At 40.0% G+C, this 26,527-nt stretch overlaps 1 protein-coding gene across 1 annotated transcript; it reads left to right on the forward strand.

Moving 5' to 3' along the window:
• Positions 1 to 418: 418 nt before the first annotated feature.
• On the forward strand, positions 419 to 25,478 carry SH2D1B (SH2 domain containing 1B). Its single transcript, XM_004688102.1, has 4 exons — positions 419 to 552; positions 21,169 to 21,232; positions 23,572 to 23,737; positions 25,258 to 25,478. Exons 1-4 carry the CDS (start codon positions 419 to 421, stop codon positions 25,476 to 25,478), a joined length of 585 nt encoding a protein of 194 aa, XP_004688159.1.
• The last annotated feature ends 1,049 nt before the right edge of the window (positions 25,479 to 26,527 follow it).

Genomic DNA, 26,527 nt, shown 5'->3' on the forward strand with positions numbered 1-26,527 from the left:
TCATAATCAGCGGCAGTTTCCACAGATAATAGGCACATACAATTTCTAGGGGCTCCCTGGAAGGGACACCGATAGTTAGAAAAAGTGAAGACTGGTGATTTAGGATCAGCTGTAAGGCTGCAACTCCATTTTAAGGAGCACACTAGCCCCAGCCACGAAGTCCCAGCCACGACCACTGATTCATCTGTGTGTTCAAACTCTCATCAGTCACACTTGGGCCATTTATAGGTTGAAGAGTCTTGGTCATTTATCACCTCACCGTTCTCATTTCCTGAATCGTGCAAAACTCACAGAGAAGCATCTTCTCCCTCCCACGAACCAGTGGAGGAACAAGTAGCTCCACAAGTCCCATTGGGCCAGCTGCCTCTTCCTACTCTCAGACTTAGGGTTCTTCTCTAGGGATCCGAGAGGGCTCTCCATGGATCTGCCTTACTACCACGGCCCTCTGACCAAGCAAGACTGTGAGAAAGTGCTGCTGAAGGAAGGAGTGGATGGCAACTTTCTGTTAAGAGACAGCGAGTCTGTGTCCGGAGTCCTGTGCCTCTGTGTCTCGTGAGTAGTTCACCCTTCAAATACTTGGAACCTTATGTTGAATGCTGTGGTGATGATCAAACAGAAAAGAAGTTGACTTTGCAGTCCAAATAAGCAGAGTGAGAAATAGCTCGTCTGTCAGGAGAGGATGGACGGAATATGTCAGCTCTTGCCCTTCTCTTCCTGGTGCTAATGCTACACTCTGGTGGTCTCTCCAGGCAGCAGGTGGTGGAGGAGGGAGTCTGGGGAGGTGAGGGGGTGAAGAGAAGTTGGATATTGGAGAAAGTTCCTCTCCTATCGAGGTCTGTTCATTTGCTCTGGGGAAGGTCTGGGGTCCTTCATGAAATCTCAATTTTAAGAGACCACATTCTACTAACATACATACATTCATACATTCTACTAACAACATCTGCAATACTTAAAAAACTAATAATATTACAAATTTTGTTAGAGTTGTAAAGGGTTTCAACAGACACCATTTCCTCTCCTGGCAGTCTTCCAAGGCAAACAGAAGCAATCCCTCTTTTGTTGATGAAGAAACAGACCTGAATTTCTCAGATGACTTGGTATTAAACTTATCTGACGTTGCCAAAGAGTATGAATTTAAGGTAAAATTTCAGGTCAGAGGATCAGAGCCACAATGTAGAAGGAAACTGGTTAGGCTGGTTTAGAAAACAATCCACCAGTACAACAGCAATAGGAACCCACTATCTTTAAGCATTCTTTAGGGTAAAATTTCAGGTCAGAGGATCAGAGCCACAACTAGAAGGAAACTGGTTAGGTTGGTTTAGAAAACAATCTACCATTAGGACAGCAATAGGAACCCACTATCTTTAAGCATTCTCTTCTTTGTAAGCATTACTGAACTTTTTCTTCTATGAGTGGAATTAAAACCCTTTGTTTCTATGTATGAACTTCAGTGCCTCTTAGAATTAGGTAGCGATGAGGACAAAGTAACAGTCCCTACTAACAAAATAGGCCGGGGTATTTTTCTTTCCTTAAGTAATGGTAGGGATACAGGTATAAGAAAGATAGCATGAGGGTGTTAGCAGCCTGAATTCTGAAGTTGCATGTGACACTAAGATTATTTTCACACGTATTTTTAGCTATTGTTCATTCACCTTTTGATAATTGCATGATTTCTTCAACCCATTTTAGCCTGAGTTCTTTTGTTCTAATTACTGATTTTTTGCAGTTTCTCTGTATAAAGGTGAAACTTAAAAAAAAAAGACACACTCAAAAAAACATAACTACAGGTGATTTTCAAATTCATTTAACACCAATTTTTAATAAACTATTAACAATTAGAAAGGTCATTAACACATTAAAGAAGATACACTATGCTCCAGTATAATCGTGGATGGGTCTTCTTAAGAAAACTATTTCTGTAATTACATATTACTAGTCAAAGTTCACAAATGAATAACTCGCTCAAATTTGCCTTAAAGGTGTTAACTCAAATTCAATATCCAGCCCTCAATGAAACACATACACACATGTATGTACACACTGCTAGTCATACAAAGTTGACTAACCAACTTACCCAAAGGCAAGATGAAGAATGAAGAACTTACACGAAAATCATGACTGAGCCAGGTGGCCACATCTCAGCACACTGTGTAACATTTTCTAGGCAATGAGCAAGTGTAAATAGCCCAAAGAAATACATGGAAGAATTGAGAAGGAAGATGCAAAGTTATTATTTGCAATTGACCTGATTTTGGTGAAACAATTAACAAAACAACTGAAACTGAAAACCTTAAGTAAATTCAATAAAAATAACTACTTATAAAATTGAAATTTAAAAGTCAAGTCTTATTCACATATAGATAATAATCAGTAAGAAAAGATTGCAAAGCAGTTCATTTACTTTAGTAAAAAACAATAATGCCAGACCCTCCCTGGTGGTGCAGCGGATTAAAGCACCACACTGAGAAGCTAAAGCCACTTCCACATGAGTTCAATTCCCGCCTGCCCCGGAGGTGACCACATGGCGTGGCAGACCTCTCCTGACCTACCCGCTGCTCCCCTCAGCAGTGTATTTCATCGATCTGCCTGTTCTGTTCCCCACTCTGTCACTGGTGAAGCCTCTTGCCGCCCCTGAGCCTCTGGCCTGTACCCTAGTTCTGTATGCACAAATTTAAAAAAAAAAAAAAATTTCTTAAAAAAAAATAATAATAATGCCAAGGGATGAATATGTGCTATGAAATGTATACGACTTGTATGAAGAAAGCTAAAATATCTGTTGGGAAATTCACTAGAAAAATTACATGAATTGAAGGCTTCCATTTGGAAGCATGTCAATTCATGTTCATCAATAAATTTAATATGTTTCCAGGATAAAACATAATCAATAGAATTAAGTTTTCTTTCTTCAGGAATAGTGAAGTTTATCCAGTGGGAGGTAGAATCTGCTAAAATTGCCAGAAATTTTAAATTAAAATAAGGGAGAATTAGTTCTATCATATATTAAGGAAATTATAGCAGATATTAAAGAAACTACAGTAATTATTACAGTGATGAAAAAGTTCAGTGCTGGCCAACCTATAAAATAAAATACAAAATGTAATACTTAGATTATATACCTAAAGAATTTAGCGTATGATTAAAGCATTTTATATCAATGAGGAAAAGATGCATGACAACTTATCATGTTAGAACATTTGTTTGGTAAGTTAGAAAATATAAACCCAATTCCCTTTCTTATTTGTGCATACAGAACTGGGGTACAGGCCAGAGGCTCAGGGGCAGGGAGAGGCTTCACCAGAGACAGAGCGGGGAGCAGAACAGGCAGATCGATGAAATACACTGCTGAGGGGAGCAGCGGGCAGGCCAGGAGAGGTCTGCCACGCCATGTGGTCACCTCTGGGGCAGGCGGGAATCGAGCTCATGCGGAGGTGGCTTTAGCTTCTCAGTGCTGTGCTTTAACCTGCTGTGCCACCAGGGAGGGCCCCTTTCTTACTTCTTAAAGTAAAATTAGTACAAAGTGGTTCTAATATACAACTAACGGTTAATAAAACTATGGGAATTAAGACATAAAAAGACCAAAACTATTAAACAAATTACTCAAAATGAATGACCTTTCTAAACAAGATGTATAATATAATCTAAGATGTATGAAAGAAAAGGCTGATAAATATGACCGCTTAAAAAAAAGATTAACAACAAATGAAGGCCATTGACAAAACAATTGAAAAGAACTTTTAAAAATCAATAGAAAACTACAAGAGAATGAAAAACTTCTGAAACAAGAAAGTGAAATGCTAGGCCTCACTCATAACTAAAAAAATGCAAATTAAAATGAGAGACCATTTTCTATCTATTTCCATGGAAGAGAATTAAAACTTTGAACATGTCCCATGGCAGATGCTCGTGCCCAGACGGAAGTGGGCAAAATATAAAAGGCATCAACCTTTGGCCCACAATTTCATGCATGAAACCTATCTTCTATGACTACACAAATGTGTGCAAATTGGCATTAAGAAGGTTGGTATATCACAAGAGACATTTTACGGGAGTGAAACGGGGAATGGGATCAAAAATGATGGGGGAGGGAAGTGCCTTGGACTATGGTGATGGCACACAGGTGATTTGGTGTTGGGAAGCCCACAGGGATTACAACTGAGATGGAAAAAGGCACAAAATGATGTAAATATAAACTATTATATTTTAAAAAAAGAAGGTTGGTGTATCCATTTATGGTATGAAAAAGCCTTCAAGATCTGTTGTCATGTAAAAAAAAAGACAAGTTGCAAAGTATGACCTATTTTTGTAAAAAAAAATTAAAAACTATGCGTTTACCTTTGTCTGGTCATATAAATTTTGTAGGCCATATGTAAGAAACTTACAAAAGTTGGCCCTCGCTGGTGCGCAGCGGGTTAAAGCACAGCACTGAGAAGCTAAAGCCACTTCAGCATGAGTTCGATTCCCGCCTGCCCCGGAGGTGACCACATGGTGTGGCAGACCTCTCCTGACCCACCCGCTGCTCCCCTCAGCAGTGTACTTCGTCGATCTGCCTGTTCTGCTCCCCGCTCTGTCTCTGGTGAAGCCTCTCGCCGCCCCTGAGCCTCTGGCCTGTACCCCAGTTCTGTAAGCACAAATAAATAAGTCTTTAAAAAAAAAAAGAAAGAAAGAAAAAGAAACTTACAAAAGTTGTTGCACCTGGGGCACAAGTTTGAGTCCCCAGTTGCAAGAGGCGCAAGTTTGGGAGAAAGGTTAGCGCATTTTATGCTTTTCATTTGATAACTTTGTTACACTACTTAAATGTTTTGTTTGTGTATTACTCTGCAATTTAAAAATTTAAAAAATTTATAAAATGCAGTGAATCTCTTGGCCCTCCCTGGTGGCGCAGCGGGTTAAAGCACAGCACTGAGAAGCTAAAGCCACTTCTGCATGAGTTTGATTCCCGCCTGCCCCGGAGGTGACCACATGGCGTGGCAGACCTCTCCTGGCCTGCCCGCTGCTCCCCTCAGCAGTGTATTTCATCGATCTGCCTGTTCTGTTCCCCACTCTGTCACTGGTGAAGCCTCTCCCTGCCCCTGAGCCTCTGGCCTGTACCCCAGTTCTGTATGCACAAATAAATAAATCTTAAAAAAAAAAATTCAGTGAATCTCTACTCAAACATTGTCTGAGGACACGGGGTGATGTCAAGAGATCCCTTAGGGAACTTACATTTGTATTTTCTTTTTAAAGATTTATTTCATTTACGTATACAGAACTGGGGTACAGGTCAGAGGTGCTGGGGTGGTTAGAGGCTTCACCAGAGGCAGAGCAGGGAACAGACAGGCAGATCAACGAAGTTCACTGATGAAAGGAGCAGAGGGTGGGTCAGGAGAGGTCTGCTGTGCCATATGGGTCACCTCCCTGGCCAAGGATCGAACTCATGTTGAGTGCTGAAGTGACTGCCAGGGGCTTCACAGTGCTGCACTTTGACCCAGTGCACCACCAGGGCCCTACGTATGTATTTTCAAGGAGACAGAAGACATGTAAATATGTGAGACAAGGATAAAGTCTAAATTCTACAAGAGACAGTTCCATACAAATTCAAGGACAGGAGAGAGGGGCTGGAAAGCCTCTGAGCTGAGACTTTAAGCATAAAAACAGGGTGGAAGGTGTAAGGGAAGGGAAGTAGGTAGGAAGTGGGGTGATTTAAAGTACTGATGAATCACACAGGCTTCTCTAGAGGTAGTTTGGAAACCAACTTTTGGAAAAGTCAATATGGGATAGTTTTATCGGATCTTTAAAGAATGACTTTGTAGGGAAATAAGGATGGTTTCTGGATAGGGACATAACGAGACCAAGACTGATGGTGAAGAATGAATGGCAGTGGGCCAAAAACAATAGAGACAGTCGTCTCTGGATGGGAGATGGTGAGGAACTGGCTAACAGGGGGAGGGATGGAAAAAAGAAGGTGCAAGAATGTGTCAGAGGCAGCAGGGTGGATAGTTTATACGGAGATTCTCTTAAAAAAATTGACACTTTCTGCAGCAGGTCAACCTCATTTGTATATTCATCTAGAGCAAAAGTCACTAAGAAATGATAATAATAAATCAGATGGAGAGGCAATCTGCAGGCGATCAAATCTCACCCTCCTCCCTGCCATGGCACTACAGACCTAGCAGCAGACAACACTGACTACAAACTAGTTGGTAACTCAGCTACTTTAAGTGTGGTAACTTCCAGAAAATTCCAATGAGGGAAGCGCTGCCTGAAAGTTGTGTATTCATGAGTGTCAGAGGCTGGGACTGGCTCTGCCTTTTTAATCAGCAGAGTCAAAATGGCGTGTATATCAAGAAGGCAAGGTGTGACAGGAAGGGGGACTGTCAAGCCACAGGAAGCCTGCAGGTGAGACAACCTGCTTACAGAGGAGGCGAAGGCAATAGCAAGAATGAGTGAGAGGTTCTAGAGGCAGTTCCAGCTCTCATATTCCCAGATCTTTGGAAAGACGCTAGAGTTCAGGGAGAGAAAGCAACTGAAATATTTAGTTGTTTTAGAAAAATTAATGTAGAGAGAGGTATAAAGAGGAAAGCAGGTATTATCTAAATCTTATGAGACTGCCCTCTGTATATATGCAAAGATAAATGCAGGCACACGACAGAAGCGATTCATTGTATGTAATAATTGCCAACTCTTTTATCAAGTTACATTATAGATTCCTATTCACATCAACAAAGTCAATACATATGGTTTCATGTTTGATTAGTATTTTATTAATTGGATACATCATACTTTGTAAATAATCATATATTTATGTTATTTTCAATTCAATCCAATGGACCTAAAAAATGTTCCCAATATTTACTGTGGGTCCTCAGGAAGTATGTACTAGCTTATTTCCAATGTTAGCAATATACAGAGCATTTCCAGACAGAAAAATAGGAATAAGACATGAGGGGTCTTCTAAGGTTTTAATATGTGCACTCATACTTGAACAAAGCTTACGAAAACACTGGTCACAGCATGAGATTACCTGCTAATTAGACTGTGCATGAATTTGGCCAAAGTTGAAACCATTTCATGGCCTCTCTTCAATGACATATCACAAGATCAAATCTTATTGAAAATTGTAAGACAATTCTAAAATAAGCAAAAATTTAGAAGACTTGTATTCTAATTTTTTCAAATCTCTGGTGAAAATTTAATGCCAAAGATTTTTAAATGGTGATTGTAAACCCTATGGATTTCTCTCTTCAATGGAATTGAAGATTTCTGCAGGATAATCTACAAACTAGTCATTTCAATACAGCACATATTAGAAACCTTAGAAGACCCCTCATGTCTTATTCCTATTTTTCTGTCCAGAAATGTTTGTATATTGCTACACTGGAAATAAGCTAGCACATACTTGTTGATAACCCACAGTAAATATAGGGAACATTTTTTTCCTAACCCATTCCAAGATCAACCACAAACAAAGCAAAAGTCATATGTCAAATGAATTTAAACATAGTTTATAGATTAGATCCAAAAGAGATCCCATTCATATACCCTTTTGTAACATGCATTATCTTTATTGAGATATCATTGATATAAAAAGTGTACAGTTTGATGAGTTTTGAATTAGTTTTCCTCACCACACTAAAGACAATGAAGATATCCACAACTCTCAAAATTCCTATATGCCTTTTGAAATCTTTCCTTGCCATATCTGCCAACTTCCCCCTATTCTGGGCTACCACCTTCTGCTTCATGATACTATAGAGTAATGTATATTTTTGAGAATTTAATATAAACCAAACAATAAAGTAGAAGTCTTTCTTTCAGAATAATTGAGTTCATCCATGTAATTACAGGCATTAAAGTTCATCCTTTTTACTGCTGAGTAGTATTCCATTCTAGAGACAACCATAATTTGTTTATCCATTCATAGCCATTACAAAAAAGTTCTATGAATATTTGCTTTTTTCTATTGTCTATTTTTTATATTATTCTTCATTGTGTACATTTTTTTTTTCATCTCAGCTGTAATCCCCGTGGACTTGCTACCATCACTTCACCCATGTGACATCACCATATTCCCATGTGCTCTTTTTACCCCCATTTTGATCTTGTTCCCCTTTCCTCCCCTGTAGAATGTCTCTGGTTAATAGTTGTTAATGTTCTTTTTTTTTAAATATGTATTACAGTTACTATATATATATACATATATATATGTGTGTGTGTGTGTTTATGTGTGTATAACATCCCTTACACTCCTATTATGAATGAAACTATCCAGTATTTTTCTTTTTCTTTCTGGCTTATTTCACTAAGCATGATCTTTTCCAGTTCCATTCACATTGTTGCAAAAGGCACGTGTTTATTTTTTTGATTGCCGAGTAATATATTCCAATAATATATATACCATATCTTCTTTATCCGGTCATCTATTTTTGGGCATTAGGGTTGATTTCACATCTTCCCTATTGTAAATAGGCAGCAATAAACATCAGGGTGTAGATGTCCTTTTGGATTATTGTTTTTTGTGTCCTTTGGGTAGATACCTAGGAGTGGGATTGCTGGGCCATATGGAAGTTCCATTTTTAGCAGTTTGAGAAACCTCCAAACAGTTTTCCATAGTGTACTAGTTTGCATTCCCACCAGCAGTGCAGGAGAGTTCTTTTTTCTCCACATCCTCACCAACATTTGTTGTTGCTAGTTGTTTTAAGATGTGCCATCTCACTGGGTTGAGGTGGTATCTCATTGTGGTTTTAATTTGCATCTCCCTTATTACGAGTGATGTTGAACATTTTTTCATATGCTTGTTGGCCATCTGCATTTCCTCTTTGGAGAAGTCTCTTTTTAGCTCTTCTGCCCATTTTTTGATGGAGTTGTTTATTTTTGTTGAGTTTCACCTGTTGTTTGTATATCTTTGTGGTCAATCCTTTATCGCTAGTTTTGTGTGAGAAAATTTTTCCCAATCAGTGGGATGTCTGTTTATTTTTTTGTAATGTCTCTTTTGCTGTCCAGAAACTCTTTAACTTGATGTAGTCCCATCTATTTATCCTTTCCTTCATTATCGCTGTGTTGGGTGTAGTATCTTCAAAGATGTTACTGAAGTGTATGTCGTGAAGTGTTTCACCCATCTTTGCTTCCATGAATTTTATGGTTTCCACTTTTATGTCTAGGTCTTTAATCAACTTTGAGTTGATTTTTGTGTATGGTGAGAGGTGGTGATCTAGTTTCATTTTATTTTGCATGTAGTTTCCCAGTTTTCCCAGCACCATTTGTTGAACAAATTTTCTTTGTTCCATTGTGTCTTCTTTGCTCCTTTGTCAAAGATACCTGCTCATAAACCTGTGAGTTTATTTCTCGGTTTTCTGTTTGAATCCACTGGTCTGTGTGTCTGCTCTAGTTCCAGTACCATGCAGTTTTGATTATTATGGCTTTGTAGTATAGCTTGAAGTTTGGGATTGTGATGCCTCTGTTCTCTTTCTTTTCAGCTATGAGAGTTTTGGCTATTCAAGGTCTTTAGTGGTTTCACATGAATCTCATCAATATTTTTTCTATTTCTTTGAAGAATGTCATTGAGACTTTTATTGGGATCTCGTTAAATTTGTATATTGATTTTGGCAGGATGGCCATTTTGATGATGTTAATTCTCCCAATCCATGAGCAGGGGATGTCTTTCCATTTCATGGTGTCTTCTTGTATTTCTTTTAAGTGTTTTGTAATTTTCTTTGTATAGGTCTTTTCCTCTCTTGTTAAGCTGATTCCCAGGTATTTGACTCTTTTTGTTTTAATAGAAAAGGGGATGTTTTTTGTTTTTTGTTTTTTTTTTTTTAATTTCTGCTTCTTCTGATTGGTTGGTTGTGTATAGGAAGGCCTCTGACTTTTTTGTGTTGATTTTATATCCTGCTATAAGTTTATATTTTTAAATAGTTACTTAACTGTTTTCCAAAGTGATAGCACAAATTTATATTCCTACTAGAATTAATTATGAGAGTTCTGACTGCTTTTTATGGCCAGTCTTTTTATTTTACCCACATTAATAATCATGTAGTGGTATGTTACTGTGGTTTAATGTACATTCACTAATGACAACAGAGGAACTTCTCATCCATGTGTCTTCTTTGTTGGAATGTCTGTTCAAATATTTTGCCCTTTTACAATTTTTCCAATTTATTTTCTTGAGTCTTGATGATTCTTGCAGTTTCTTTATAAAAGGTGGTTCATAGATATAGTCTTTTCTTTCATTTTGTAATTTGTATTTTCATTCTTCTAATAATATATTTCAAAGAGAAGAGATTCTTAATTTTCATGAAGCCAGATTTATCTTTTTTTTTTGTCATAGTCCATTATTTCATGGTTGCAGCTAATAAATCCTTGCCTAATTCAATTCACAATTTTTTTTCCTGCTTTCTTTTAGTGCTTTGTAGTTTTAGATTTCACAATTAATGTAGCTCACTGTAATTTGATTTTTATATCTGGATAAGGTCAAGATTGAAGTTTATTTTATTAAATAGGGCTACCTAACTGTCCTAGATTTTTGTTGAAAGAAATAATTATCCTTTCTCCCACTAAATATATTTTTTTGTAAAATAAAAATCTATTGACCATGTAAGTTTGGATCTATTTCTAGGTTCTTACCATTATTCTTTCACTTAAACTTTATGCAAATTTTATAGTATTGATTACTGTCACTTTTTAAGAAGTCTTGAATTCAGACACTGTAAGTCCCACAGCAGTTTCAAGGTTATTTTAATCATCATAGATCCTTTATATTTCATACATATTTTACATTGAACTTTTTGACTAACACCAAAAAAATTCTGATGGAATTTAGAGTGATTAATCAACAGGGTTTTTTTGGAGAAATGAAATAGTAATACAGATACGCCCAGAAATATTTATTTATTTTTTTGGTTTCTCGGTTCATGTCCAAGTTACTTTTTCATTACTGTAGTCATTTAAATGTACAATAGCATTGTTTAGAAAACTTGAACACCTAAATTAAAAACACCTTTATTGCTAATAAGCACCCAAGGCTTCAAAGAGTGGTGATCTTTTTGCTAAGGGGGGGCGGGGGGAGGGTCTTGTCTCATTGTTGAGCTCTGCTGACTGATCAGGGTGGAGGCTGCCGAAGTTTGGGGTGGCTGTGGCAATTTCTTAAAATAAAACAGCACTGAAGTTCACCACATCAATTAACTCTTCCTTTCACAAGAGATTTCTATACAGCATACAAAGCTGTATAATAGCATTTTATCAACAGCAGAACTTTCAAAATTGGAGTCAAACTTCTTAAATTCTGCTGCTGCTTTATCCATTCAATTTAGGTCACATTCTAAATCCTTTGCTGTCATTTCAACAATGTTCACAGCACCTTCACTAGGGGAAAACTTATCTCAAGAAACCACTTTCTTTGGTCTTCCATAAGAAACAACTCCTCATCTGTTAAAGTTCTATCATATCACGAGATTGCAGAATGTAATCACCCTTCAGACTCCACTTCTAATCCTAGTATTCTTGCTATTTCTGCCACACTTGCACTCACTTCATCTACTGAAGCCTTGAATCCTTCAAAGTCGTTCATGAGGGTTGGAATTGACTTCTTCCAAAATAATGTTGGTATTTTGACCTCTTCCCCAAAATTGCAAATATTCTTAATGAGGGCCCTTCCTGGTGGCACACCAAATTAAAGCACAGCACCACAAAGCTAGCTGTGGTTGCTTCAGCTCAAGTTCGATCCCTAGCCAGTAGGTGACCCACATGGTGCAGCAGACCTTTCACTGTCTCATCTGTTGCTCCCCTCAGCAGTGTACTTCATCAATCTGCCTGTTGTGCTCCCCTCTCTGTCTCTGGTGAACCCTGTCACTGCCCCTGCACATCTGGCCTGTACCCCAGTTCTGTATGCATAAATAAGTAAAACTTTAAAAAAAAGTTCTTAATGACATCTCGATTTTTGACGCCTTTCCAGATGTTTTCAATTTAATTTGCCCAGCCCCATCAGAACTGCTGTTTATGGCAGCTACAGCCTTTAAAATGTATTTCTTAAGTAAGACTTGAAAGTTGAAATGACTCCATCCATAGGCTTCAGAAGGGTGTTACACAACAGGCATGGAATCAGCATTAGCGCCCTCAGCATCTCCATCAGAGATGACCAGATAACTTGCTGCAGCTTCTATTTCAGCACTTCATGGAGACGGCTTCTTCCTTTAAGTCTTATGAAGGAACCTCTGCTAGCTAGTTTTTAATTTTCCTTCTGAAGTCTCCTTACCTCTCTCAGCCTTCATAGAATAATAAAAGAGAGTTTGGCTTTCACTCTGGATTAGGATTTGGCTTAAGAAAATGTAGCTACTAAAACTTTCTTCCTATCAGCTTAAGGCTGTTTTGCTTTCTTGTCACTTATGTGTTCAATGGACATACTTCCAATTTCTTTCAAGAAATTTCCTTACATTCAAAATTTGGTTAACAGGTATAAGAGGCCTAACTTTCAGTCTGTCTAGGACGCATACTTAGGATGCCATCTAGGATGGCATTGCCTTCTAAGTGTGCTGTCCTCTAACTTTTGATTTAAAATAAGAAAAATATGTCTCTTCTTTTCACCTGAACAGTTAGAGGCCATTGTAGGGTCATTAATTGACTTAATGTCAACGCTGCCATGTCCCAGGGAATAGGAAGTTCCAAAGTGTGGGAGAGAAATCGAGGAACAGTGTGAATAGCCAGTCTGTGGGGCAGACAGAACACACATTTATCAATCAAGTTCCCTGGTTTCAAGGGACATGACTGTGATACCTCAAAGCCATTATTATAATATTAACACCAAAGATCACAGAATACAGAATGTAGCTTTCTGCATGCTATCTGCAATTAAAAATAGTTCAATCATTCCATCCTGTTCTTTTCCTTGTCTTGTTGCAACAGCTTGGTCTTCCTGAACAATGTAGAACAGTGACAAACTTATCCCCAAACTTTAAATTTTCGAATGTTAAAAAAAAACATGAAATGAATCCTGAGAAAAATTGCACTTAATTGTGATGTATTATTTTTTGTATGTATTGGCTGCCTTCATTTGCTAAAATTTTTATAATCTGGGCCTCCCTGGTGGTACAAGGGGTTAAGTACTTAACTAATGAAGCTATCTGTAGCCAATGCAGCACGAGATAGATCCCCAGTCAGGAGTTGACCCACATGGTGCAGCAGACCTCTCTTACCCGCTGTCTTTCCCGCTGCTCCCCTCAGCAGTGTATTTCAGTCAAACCTTCTGTCTCTGGTGAATCCTCTCACCCCCTGCATCTCTGGCCTTTATCCTAGTTCTTGTATGCCTACATAGTAATAAACTCTTTGATTTTATTTTTTTTTATAATCTATGCCACGAGAAAATAATCCATTATCTTTATTTTTTAAAATTTATATTACCTGATTTCCATATCAGAGAAATGCTGATCTTGTAAAATAAGTTAGAAGCTGTCTCTCTTTAAGTTTCAGATACAGTTTATTTGTAATTATTTCTTCCTTAACATTTTAATAAAATGCACCATTAAAGCCAGCAGACCTGGCTTTAATATATACAAAGAATGTTCTTTGTAGAAATTTTTAATTGCAAAATCAATTTCTTTGATTAAGATCATCAGTCTATTTCTTCTTGAGTGAGGTTTATATTTTCAAGTAATTTGTACATAACATTGATGTCAAATAAAACTGTCAATTTCACTTATATTCTCAACAGGTATTGTTTTTGTTTTCTCTGTTTTTCTCATTATATTTCAACGATTTCTTTATTACCCTTCTCATAATAACTAGTTTTCTGTTTCCATAATTGCCATTTATTTAGAGAGTAGTGTTCATATTTCTGACCATAGTTCTGCATTTGTCTATTTCTTCTCATAGTTTTACATATTGTTTCATGTATTTTGAGCTAAATGTATTGAAACATTTAGGATTGTTCAAACTTCTTGACTTATCCTCTCCTTTTGTTGAGTCCCCCCCTTCTTCATCTCTTATTACATTTTTTTCTGAAAATCTATTTTATCTGGTTGTGCCTGCTTTCTTTTTATTAGTGTTTAATATAATATAGTCTTCTCATCAATTAATTTTTAATGTATTTGAGTCTTTATATTTATATCAGACATCTTGAGACTCATATACTTGACTCTTACAACCTGTTCACTCTGACAATATCTTCCCTATAATAGGAATGTTTACATTATTTGTATTTAATGCAATTGTTATGACTACATTTAAATCTGCCCTCTTGGTGTTTATTTTCTGTATGTCCCATCTGTTCTGTTTCCCCACTCCTTTACTGCCTACTTTTAAATGAACTTTTTATATTTCCAATTTATCTTTTTTGTAGGCTTACTACATATAATGCTTTGTGTTTTAGTAGTTTAGTATTATAACATGCATATTAACTTATCATATCTGTATTTAAATAATATTATATCCTTTCACCTATTAGGATAAAAACCTTACAATATCCGTTGACTTCTCCCAAATGCTATGCATTTGTGATATTATTCACATGCATTTTTCTATGTATTTTATTGATCCTGTGATTATTTTTTGCAAGCAATTATCTTTATTTTAAAGATTGATTTATTCATACAAGAACTGGGGTATAGGCAACTGTTGTGAGGAGTGAGAGGGTTCATCAGAGACAGAGTGGGGAGCAGAAGAGCCAGGCTGGTGAAGCACACTGCTGAGGGGAGCAGTGGGCCCGACAAGAAAAGCCTGCAGTGCCATGTGGGTCACCTCTCTGGCAAGTGGTTCTCTTTTAAAGTAATTTTAAATATAAGAAAAAATTGTTTCTGTTATCCTTGTATGTATTATTTCTGGCACTCTCCATTCCTTGGCATGTACCAAGTTTCCAAACAATGGGACTATTGAAATTTGGAGCCCAATTTTTTTTGTTGTTGAGAAGAATATCCTGTAGTTCTAGCCAGGCAAATTTTCCCCTGTGTGTGGGGAGGTGGGAGGCATGGAGGGGCCAGAAATGATTCCAAATTTAAATCTTTTGTGTATGGGGGTACCCTTATTGATGATTTCAGCCACACTAATTATTTCATCAAACTTGCTAGATAAAAATCTTTTAAGTGGGCTCTCCCTGGTGGCACAAGGGGTTAAAACACAGCACTATGAAGCTATCCTTAGCCATTGTAGCATGAGTTATATCCCCAGCTAGGGAGGTGACCCACATGATACAGAAGACCTCTCCTGTCTCACTGGCTGCTCCCCTCTGCAGTGTATGACCTAAGTATGTCTTTTTCAGTTAGAAATATTATCTTTAAAGATGTGACAAAATTCTCATAGCTTTACCAATCTGGTAGGAAATAATATTTAATTGTGGTTTAGTTTATGTTTTCCTCATTGATCATGAAGTGAGACATATCTTGACAGATAAATAGCCATTTATCTTTTTCTGATTATACATTAGTATTCTTTCTATGTATTAGTGCTGTAATTATCTTCCATCAAACTATGAACCTTTCCACTGTTGATCACATATTTTGATAAACTGGAGATTTAATTTTAATATAGTAAGCTCATTCATCTTTTTTAATGGCTTGTAGATTCCATGATTTAAGAAAGTCCTTAATTCAAGGTCATTGAGTTGACATGTTTATTTCTCCTAAGCGTAATGATTTTTTTTTCTTAATTCTATCTTCAATTAGAGTGTGAAGTAGAGAATCACATGACTCAATGTTTCCACAGGAAAACATTACCATTTAGGGCCCTCCCTGGTGATACAATGGGTTAAAGCGTAGCACTATGAAGCTATCTGCAGCCACTGCAGCACAAGTTCCATCCCCAGCCAGGGAGCTGACCCACATGGTGCCACAGGCCTCTCCTTTGCTGCCTGCTGCTCCCCTCATCAGTATACATCTGTTAATCTACCTGTTCTCTTCCCCACTCTGTCTCTGGTGAATCTTCTCACCCTCATCCCAGCACTTCTAGCACAACTTCTATGCACAATTCTTTTGTGCATAAATAAGTAAGTCTTTAAAAGAAATTACCATTTAAAAAATAGTCCAGGGCTCTCCCTGGTGGCGCAACTGGTTGGAGCCAGCACCGCAAAGATGGCCGTAGCCCTGGGGGCCTGTTCTGCTCCCCACTGCCCCTGAACCTCTGGCCTGTACCCCAGTTCTGTATGCATAAATAAATGAATCTTAAAAAAAAATAAAATAGGGGTGGGAGGGGGAATGGGATCAGAACTAGGGTGGGAAGAGAGCACTGGACTGTGGTGATGGCACACGGGTGAATTAGTGATGGGACGCCCACAAGATTACAACTGAGGTGGAAAAATGCATAAAATGAATGATGTAAATACACACACACACACACACACACACATATATTTAAAATAAAGTAAAATAAAAAATAGTTCATCCCCTTCCACCCTTCTTGCTATGCCAACTCAGTCATATATCAAGTTTTCATACATACATGCATCTGTTTCTGGGCTATTTTATTCTTGATATCTTTTCTACCCATGACCAGTTCCTTGCTTTATAAGAAGACCTGAGGCCTGTTAAGACAGGAACACTCTCCTCTCTTGTTCCTCATCTCCTTCTTGCCAACTTCTTTCTTCAAAATTAAACTGACCATTCTAGAAACAGATTTTGTGTAAGAAATGATATTAACTGACTCACATTTTTAGAAAGGACTACCTGGTTGTGTGAAAAATGATGATGTCAGAGAGAAGGGGGAAAAAATCAGTAGAATTATACCCTTGGATAGGTGAAAGGGGAATAGGATAGGAATAGGATTTACTTTACAGTGCAATGTGCTAAGTTCTTCTATAGTAACAAAGGCAGAGTATGTGAATATAGATGATGAGAGGTGTGTGGTGGATGTCTGGAAATTCTCCTCTGACTGCATTGATCTTCTCAGTGGCATTATCTGTCCAGAGTGAGGTGTTGAGGGCCCTCCCTGGTGGTATAAGGGGTTAAAGCTCAGCACTATGAAGCTAGCCACAGCCACTGCAGTACCAGTTCTATCCCTGGCCAGGGTGGTGACCCACATGGCACAGCAGACTTCTCCTGTCCTGCCCACAGTCCCCCTCAGCAGTGTATTTCAGTCAATCTTCCTCTTCTGTTCATCATTCTGTCTCTAGTGAAGCTTCTTACCCCATACCTCTGGCCCATACTCCAGTTCTTGTATGCATAAATAAGTCTTTTAAAAAAAGAAAAGAGGCCCTCCCTGGTGGCGCAGCGGGTTAAAGCACAGCACTGAGAATCTAAAGCCGCTTCCGCATGAGTTCGATCCCCACCTGCCCAGGAGGTGACCACATGGTGTGGCAGACCTCTCCTGGCCCGCCTGCTGCTCCCCTCAGCAGTGTACTTTGTCGATCTGCCTGTTCTGTTTCCCACTCTGTCTCTGGTGAAGCCTCTCACCACCCCTGAGCCTCTGGCCTGTACCCCAGTTCTGTATGAATAAATAAATAAATCTTTAAAAAAAAAAAAAGAAAGAAAAGAAAAGAAAAAGTGTGAGGTATTGAGCATCTAAGAAGAAAGGAGACAGTGTAGAATAACTATTCAGGAAAATAAGGAAGGGAATAATTGGAGGATTAAAAGCCCACTTGGAAGCTTATGGTCATCAATTTAAAGAGAGACCAGTCAACATGGCTATGTGGGGGGGGGCTCCTTCCACAGCTCTAGAGAGTTAAGCTTAGTCAGGGATCTGATTTTGCTAATTGAGTAAATAAAATAAAAGATGGTAAAAGAACAGAAGGGATATATGAGGGACTGATTACAGTGGTGGAAAGTAGTTAAGCCAGGAAAAGAGGAAGATGAAACCATAAGAGTGAGGGACAGTAAAAAGTGGTATAGATTAATGAATTGGAGGATCTACAAGGTCAAGGATTGTTGACAGTAGCAGACCAGACGAGGGAATCTGGAAAGGCAAGAAGTAGGGGTAAGAGTGGGATACATGAAACTTGCACGATGAAAGGGCTACAGTTATTGGCGAATATAAGTTCAACATTATTGTAACGGGGCAACCCCCAGGGATTCCCTGAGATTTGGTTCCATGTTCACTGCCCAACCCAAGGAAGGATGGAGCTGAACAGGGAGTAGCTAGAAAAGATGGGGAGAAGGAAAGGAGATCAGGAAGAAGACCTGGAGGAGGCATGTGGAGCAGAGTGACATGTGGAGAAGCTGCACATGCTTCTTGGCCTTGGACTTGTATAGGGATTTGGGAGACATGGAAGGAGACACTTGGAAAGGATGTGGCTGAGAGAACCACGGGGAAGCTGACAATGGCAGCCTTTTTTCTTGGTGTTGATTTTGCTCTTTTACTTCCAGACTTGCCTGGTCATTTCTGCACTTTTCCTATGGGCTCCCCTCAGGAAATGACTTAGACTTGTGGCAAGCTTCTGGGCTAACCTGTTTAGGTGGACATTTACCTACAAGGGGATCGGTAACTTTGGATGCTTGATTTGGAAACGATTTTCTTTCCCTTTCCCTTATCTTTATTGCACACTAATTGCATTAAGTTTATTTTCCTTTGAAGGTCTTACACACTAGAGTATGTTTTGTCTTGTTGTGGCAGATGGCAGAACCCATTAAGGGCAGGCAGGTTTGGGGACCCAGGGTATCCCTCACCCTACCTGATAACATTATGAGCAGGGCTAGTTCCAACCAAGTGCACTTGGTTTAATGTACTTCTGCTGCCATCTCATAATACTTAATAATTTTAACAAGGGAACTTCTGGTTTCATTTTTTTTCTTGAGCCCCAGTCCTGGTTATGAACATGGGGGTGAGTGGTTGATGTTGGTGAAGGACAAGATCATTGAAGGAGACGAGTTCAAGGAATTGAGAAACTGGAGCTTTAAAATATAATCAACATGTGAATTGACATTCCTGGAGATTTAGGTAGTAGAAATAGCCAAGATAGTGGTAGTGATTTGGAAGCTAAAAGCTGGAGAAATGAGTGGAAATAACCCAAGGATCGGAAAGTGTCACTCACAGTAAAAATCAGTAGGTGATAGAATCTAATGATGTGAAACTGAGAGCAAAGGGCCTGAGAGCGAGAACACTGGCTTCACCTGCAGGCCCTATAGTGAGAGAAAATGGGAGGAAGAAGCAGGGAATCCGTGTCCCAGCCAAACCAGGTTACCTTCAGAGCTAGCAGGTGATGGTGATGATCAGAGAACAGGCTGATGGTCTAGAGTATTCGAGAACAGATTGACTGAATGGTGGGCCTTGAGTTCCAACAAGCACAGTGGAAGGCTTGTAGACTCTTGCATGATTAGAAAGCAGGAGAAAAAGATCATCTGCAAGACTGGGGATTCTGGAATGACTAATTAAACAGGGTTAATGGCAGGATGAAGTTAGCCCATTGGAGTCAAGGCAGAGAGAGTGGAAGCAGGGCTATAAATGCTGGGGGTGTTTGTTACAAACAGGGAGTGGAAACTCAGTTATCTTATTTATCTTCCTTCCATGTAAAAGTATACGGATAAATCATGTTTCTTTTAAATGTTTAAAGTGGCATTTACAAAATAACAATTAGAACAAGGAGGATTAAAACTAAATTTTTATGTTTACCCAATAATATAAACTAGAATCTGGTCTCACTGTTCTGTAATCTCTGATAGTATTTTTGGGTAAAATTCAATCCAAAACAAATGAATATAGGTGTCATAAGTTCATAAATCAGTTTCTTATGAAGTATTATAATGTGGCTTGTTATTTAAAATATTTTGCCAAGAATAAGGCCATATTTGAGAATTGCTCACTCTTAAAACTTGAAGTACAAGACTTTGGACTAATGGACATAGTACCTCCATTTGTTTTATTCCTTCATGTTTCCCTAGTGAAGATTTCCCTAGGTTGTTAATATGACCTAATTGTATATACTCTATTAAATTGTGTATTACAAAAAAAGTAATTTATTTAAGAATTTAATATAGACTAAATGACAATTGGCTGTCAAACTATGTGATCAAACAAATGCAGTGTATGGACCTTGTTTAGGCTCAATTTGAACAACACTTCTTTGAAAAGACATTTGAAACCTCCTCCCAGACCATGCAATACTAGAACTTGTCACAGGTGGATTGAACTCAAGTAAAACTTTTGTTTGCTATGTGATTGGAGAGGGGAGAAAGAAGAGGGGTGGTCACCAATGCCATGATCTGGCCCCAGGAAACTCCACAAAAAGGATTAGAAGTCAAATGTCAATGCCTCCAGGCAAGGAGTGTGAATTCTCTATCTTAAAGCCTTAAGTAGTTAGTTATCTTACTTCCCAATCAGAGCAGCCATTTGATTCTTTGATAGGGATGCAAGTGGGGAAGGGAAGGCTGAGTCCATCAGCCAGTGTGAATTTCATGTCAGTATCTTTGACTCATTTTTTTCATTTTATTTTTTTTTAAAGATTTATTTATTTATTCATACAGAACTGGGGTACAGGCCAGAGATGTGGAGGGTGAGAGGCTTCACCAGAGACAGAGTGGGGAGCAGAACAGGCAGATCAAGGAAGTACACTGCTGAGGGGAGCAAGGGGTGGGTCAGGAGAGGTCTGCCACACCATGTGGTCACCTCCGGGGCAGGCGGGGATCGAACTCATGCGGAAGCGGCTTTAGATTCTCAGTGCTGTGCTTTAACCCGCTGCGCCACCAGGGAGGGCCCATTTTTTCATTTTAATATTTTTGCGGAATCAGAACATTTTGACTAGTCAATAGAGACACCCAAAGTATACATATTTCTCCTGGAAAATTATTCTAAAGAGGTAGTGTATTTTACAATCATGACATCTTGCAGTTGAATGTGGTAATTAATATACAGCAGGCTTTGGAAAAATGCTAGATTGGGTCTGTTACCTAAATTCTAGTTGGATTACTTATTCGATGGCACCTGTTCCAATATACACTTCCTTGGACAAAATGTCTCATGTGCTCTGTTTTATACTTACTATCTTTAATGATGTCAAGGATACTCAATTTAGCAAACAATACAGGAATTGACTCAAGGGTGTTTTGTATGTTATAGCAACCTAGAGCTAAGTAAAAACAATTGGTGGGAGTAACAGGATATTGTAAATTGCCTCTCTTTACCCTCCAGACTTCTATCATTAGAGTAAGGTCCCCCTTTAAAAACTTCTTTCTTCCAAATTCCCATGGATGAGAAGGTCTTAAGTGGACAGCAGAGTGACAAAAGCATGGCAAATCATGTATTTGCTTGTAAGGACAGTATATTCACACCATCTTCTTTCCACAGGTTTAGAAATGTTGTCTACACATATCGAATCTTCAAAGATAAACATGGAGACTACAGCGTACAGGTGAGAGCACACACACATTCTTGTAGCAACAAACTGGTAAAGGAGAAGAATCTGGGAACGTCTCTAGAGCCTGAGACATGACTGTGTAGCAGTGTTTGAAAAGGGAAGTGCTGTGCAGAGTTAACACTGGACCAACAATTAACCTCAAATCACTTTGTTATTAAAAAGTACAGAGGTGCAAAACCCTGGATCCCCCCCAATGGTAAAACCACCACTATGGACTCCCCAGAAGACTTTAAACAATGACCAGTATGGGGGTGGGAAGGGAAGATGGAGGAGAAAAAAGTATATAGAGACAGCAGATTGCTTTACATTTTTTGGCTTACTAAGAGTGAAACAGATAAACCTTTTTGCTCTTTTATGCTTACTTCTCTGGCATAGGAGTTAAAGTATAATAAATGCAATTAAATTGTTAATTACCAAATAATCATTCTGCAATGTTCACATACAAGGTTAAGCAGAAATTTTACTGCAAGATTTCTCAGAATCTTCCATACGCTAATGTTTATTGTCAATGTCTGAGATTAAGCCACACAGTGATCCCCATTTCATGTATGCCTGTGTATATATAGCTTTTCATTTGCTATCAACGACATTACTGAGGCAACTGACAAAACATGAGTGAGGTACAGAGATCAGTAAACAGTACATCAAGATTAATTTTATTTTAACCTTTGTAGTCTGGATATGTAATCAAAAACATGGAAGTTTTTAGGACTCAAGACTTATGAATGCAACTTGCTCTGAAAAAAATTTAAATAAGGCATATGCATATATTTTAGAAAGGGACAGAATGAAAAGCAACTGATAAAATGCTAACATTTGGGGTGTGAATGAACATGTATATGGATGCTAAAAAATATCTTTGCAACTTACTGAAATTACTTCAAAAGAAAATTCTTTATTGAAAAAACCAAGTTATTTTAAAACATTGATTTCTTGATTGTACACACTTTGGGAAATCCTGCAGAATTCCATAATACCCTATTTTGTCTCTTGCCTGAACAAAACAGACAGGAATGAGTTATAACTCAGACCCGGGGCATCTCACCCAGAAGACTGGGTGCTGGCACTCAGAGACCGGGAGTGCTTGGTGCCTTGAGTTGACCTGACGGACAGGACCTCTCTGCAGTGGACTTCAAAGTGAGCCTGCATCTCTCTTACCGAGGTTAACCACACAGAAAGTCAGAGAACTTCTTGTTCCCCACCCCTTCTGTAGTCTAACATAGTTACCATCTGAAAACCACAGTGATCATCAAGAAAACCAAACCCATAAAAGCAGAGGAAGCAAACTTTGTTGTAAAATTATTTCTGTAAGGTTAGAGACAAATACTGGAGGGTGTCACTTATGGGTGGAGAATAGAGACAATGGATCAGATATAGCCAAACTCCAAAGCTAACCCTTGAAAACTGACTGTAGAATGGAGGCATCTGGAGAGGTTGGAGAGGGGCAAAGACCAGAGCAAAATGGAGAGGAGCATATGGAAGATGGGGTGGACTAAGCCTGGGCGCTTTGGTGGTGGGAGCGCTGTGGTGATAGCACCCGAAGTGGGGAACCCGTACTTACAAAATACAAACAACAATGTAAACCAACGTTACCTTAAAAAATAAAGCTGTTTTTTACAGCTATATACCAGAGACATTTTTGTGGGGGTGGAATGGGGAATGTGATCAAAAACAGTGGAGGAGGGAAGTGCCCTGGACTACGGTGATGACACAGGGTGATTTGGTGATGGGAAGCCCACAGGGATTACAACTGAGATGAAAAAATGCACAGAATGATGTAAAAATAAACTATTATATATAGATATATAAAATAAAACTGTTTTTAAAGCCCGTAAACAGAAGACTGTTTACCATTTACCTAAGTCAAATATCATTCCTATTCAGTTGATTTTGACATTTTTGGTCTGATCATCATGCATGGAAATTGCATATTTTTGCATTTCCAAGGAGAATTTCTTCTGTTAGCCCCCTAAGATAGCAAAGCCTGCTGGCAAAGCCAGCTGAAACAAGCTTTTAGAGGAGTCCCTTCCACAGTCAGTTATGAGAACGTCCTGACTCGCCGAGGCCAGGGACTTGCTGGGTGCTGCAGGCCGAGGTGGGTTTGGGGGGCCCCTATAGTTACAGTCCTCCATCCAGAGCACTCAAGGCAGAGGTGGGTCTTCAAAAATGAGTGTTTCTGTGCATTTTGATCCATGTGATCTCTTACACATGAACTGTGGCCACTTGTTTTCAGTTTGCCAAGTCAAAAGCAGCCTCGAAAACCACTGTTGTAAAAAGTGTCACATTTCACACATCTGCAGGCGATGAGTGATCTCCTACTTGTTTTCTTGCAGACTGCTGAAGGTGAAAAAAAAAATAGCTATTCAAGCCTCAAGGAATTGGTCTCCCAATATGAAAAACCAAACCAAGGGCTGGTGATTCACCTTATAAAGCCAATAAAGAGAACCAGCCCCTGCCTGAGATGGAGAAGATCAAAGTTAGAGTTGGAAGAGCCATATGGTAAAAACGCTCACTTGAGGGGTATGGGAAAGGTACCTCCACCAAGAGCCTACTTTGCGGAATCAATACAGATGGGTGCCCTTTCCCATGATGTGAGCGCTGAAAAGCTCCATCCTGCTCAGCGCAGGTGCGGCCTTGCTGGGATGCGGTGTCCTGAGTTCTTGAGGGTACCCAATGTTGGGGTACTCTGCGCCTGAACAGTCAGTAGGCAGGGGTGACCCCAGGGGCTCTGCCACAGCCGACTTCAAACTCATGCTGTGACCTTGCACACACCACTTAGGTGTGGGACTAGATGGAAAAACAAGCAGAATTTTCTTGAGTTTTTTAGGCAGAATTTTCAAAGGAGAGATCAGCTTCATCCCCTTCCAAGACTCATCCTGTTGTAATTTGCTTAAGATTTATGAAGCACTCATTAGGGGGACGAGTCAGGCACTTATATATCATTAAGTTATAATTAAATGTAGTGCTAGGGGACAAAGTATTTCAGATACACCCCCAAAGGTATTAAGACTTGGTGGAAAAATGAGACGCCCGGGGCCTTTGAGGTCCTGTGCTGGGTGAGGTCTCTCAACTCACACACCAAACAGCTACTCTTGCTTACTTATGGTCCTGCCCCCTGAAACCCGCTTTCAGAAAATAATCTAGTATATGCCAGCTACCATGTAATTTGAACTGAAGTCAGACTTCCTGGGATATTTCCTATGAACGCTTTTCCTCAGGGTGGAATGATATGGTTCTAGTCCCGGTAACGAGGCTTTCGCCAGGCAAACCCTCCTCCTCCCCTCCTCCCTCCCCCTCCCTATAAAAGGAAACATGGGTTTTTAGTGTTTAAAATACAACCCTCTCCTCTACTATTATTTCTGTCCCCCTTCCTTCTAAGCAGGGGCATTTGCGCCCATGGACACAAAGCCACTTCCTAGAGGCTAAGTTCTGGTACAGTCCCACAGCCATTTACCACCTAAACTTACAGGAAAGAAATGTGTCACAGCGGCAGGCAGAGCTAGACCCCAGGAATGTCCCTGGGCTGACGCCCTCAGCCAAACCCAGAGTAACTGCTGCTGTGGGCTGGCTGGGCGGTGACAGTACTTGTCTCAGCCATGATAAGATCACACATCCCAAGAGCAAAGCTCTTTTGACCTCCTCCACATGCCCTGTCCACGCTAGGTTAGCCCTGGCAGAGGGAGCGCCCCAGTCCTCAGCCCCAAGCGGAGCGCCATCCTCCTGGCGCGCTCCTCTCCCCTTCAGCGCCTCAGAAGCAGCTTCAGCTGTTCTGAATAGAAGTTCTCACTCTGAGGGAGGCGCGTGCGCAGTTGTTCTGCTGATCAGCAGAAGCAGCTGGGCTGAAACTGTGATGCTTAACTTATAGAGACCCTCCTGTTTTGCATGAGCGCCCTCCCCCGGGGGGGCCCTGGAAGATGTCCCTTTGATGTGGCCTCAAGAGCACCCCTTGAGTGGGGTCGGCCAACACAACTCCTGGCCCGTGAGCCTCACAAATGCTCTGTCTTTTGTTTTTTCTCCAGAGAACAAAAGCGAGGTTTATGTGAACAGCAGCAGCAATTACGTGAACAGTAGCACTGTGTACGGGAAGAGCGGCAGCATCTACGCGAAGAGGGGCAATGTCTATGCCAACTGCGGCAGCAGCAGCGCCCCCAGTGCGGACAGCGCCCAAGGCGCCCAAAGCGCCCAAAGCAGCAGTGAAGACGTGTACAGCAACAATGACTATGTGCAGGTGTTGCCTTAAAGATGAGAAAATGTGGGGGACAGTTCTCACTGCATCCCCACTTTTTCTGTGGGTGTAGTCTGGACCCTGAACTCTAGGGGACAGTTCAGTCTCTCCTAGACTGGGTGACTGAAGACACTGTCCTCCAACTTCTGAGGGAAATCACCCCAGTATTCCTGCCTTCCAGCCTCCCCCCATGAGCAGATCCCAACCCCCTTTCCCCTCACATCCTTCTAGTTGGAATGAGACAGCTTGAACCTATTCTCCATGACTGCTCAGGTTTCTGCCACCAAGTGGTGGCTGGCATTCTCCTTGGGGCCAGGTAATCAGAAGAGAGCCTGCTTGGCTTCAGGTCAGCAAACCAAGCTCCTGTCCTGTGGCATGGCACTTGGACACACCTCTTCCCTTCCAGGTGTCCCTTCACCAACAAAACAAGTGTCTGGGCAGGTGATTTATTCTCTGCCCAGTCCAGCTCTGTTGAGGGCGGGGGTGGTGGGGGAGAGGGAGTCCTGGATGGATAGAGATGTCTGCAAGGGCAGCAAGATATCAGAGTTGCAGCCCCCAAGACTCAACACACTCTCTAAACCTGCCTGGACTGCTTGGTCTGGGTGGGGGGCTCTGACTCCCCATTCGTCCTCCTCCAGCCTGGGCTAATTGCTTTCTAGCTCTTCTTAGTCTTGACTTTTCTGCCAACATTTCCCGGTTCATAATTTCATTTATGAATCAAGCACTTCAGCAGCAGGGCTGTGGTTCTGCGGTGATGTCAGTGGGGATTTTATAGACATTGTCCCACGTGTGCTTCCTGTTCCCAGCTAAATTCTGGGTGCCACAAACGTATGTTTGGAAATGTCCTTTCCTCCAGTCGTAAAAATGCTCCACAGAGCTGTGATCTGTTCAGAGAAGTCACTGACCAGGAGCACATTCCTGATTGGCTGAAAAAAACATTGTAGAGAGATACAAGTATGAGCCTTGTGAGTTCTTGGGTCATAGCAATCTGTGGTTATGACCAAGCAGAGGAATGACATGAAGCCTGTTCAGAGTGCTGATGAGTACATGGCTGGTTCAACAAA

Source organism: Condylura cristata, unplaced genomic scaffold, assembly GCF_000260355.1.
Source record: "Condylura cristata isolate star-nosed mole 26May11 unplaced genomic scaffold, ConCri1.0 scaffold00024, whole genome shotgun sequence".
In the NCBI taxonomy this organism is placed as follows: domain Eukaryota; kingdom Metazoa; phylum Chordata; class Mammalia; order Eulipotyphla; family Talpidae; genus Condylura; species Condylura cristata.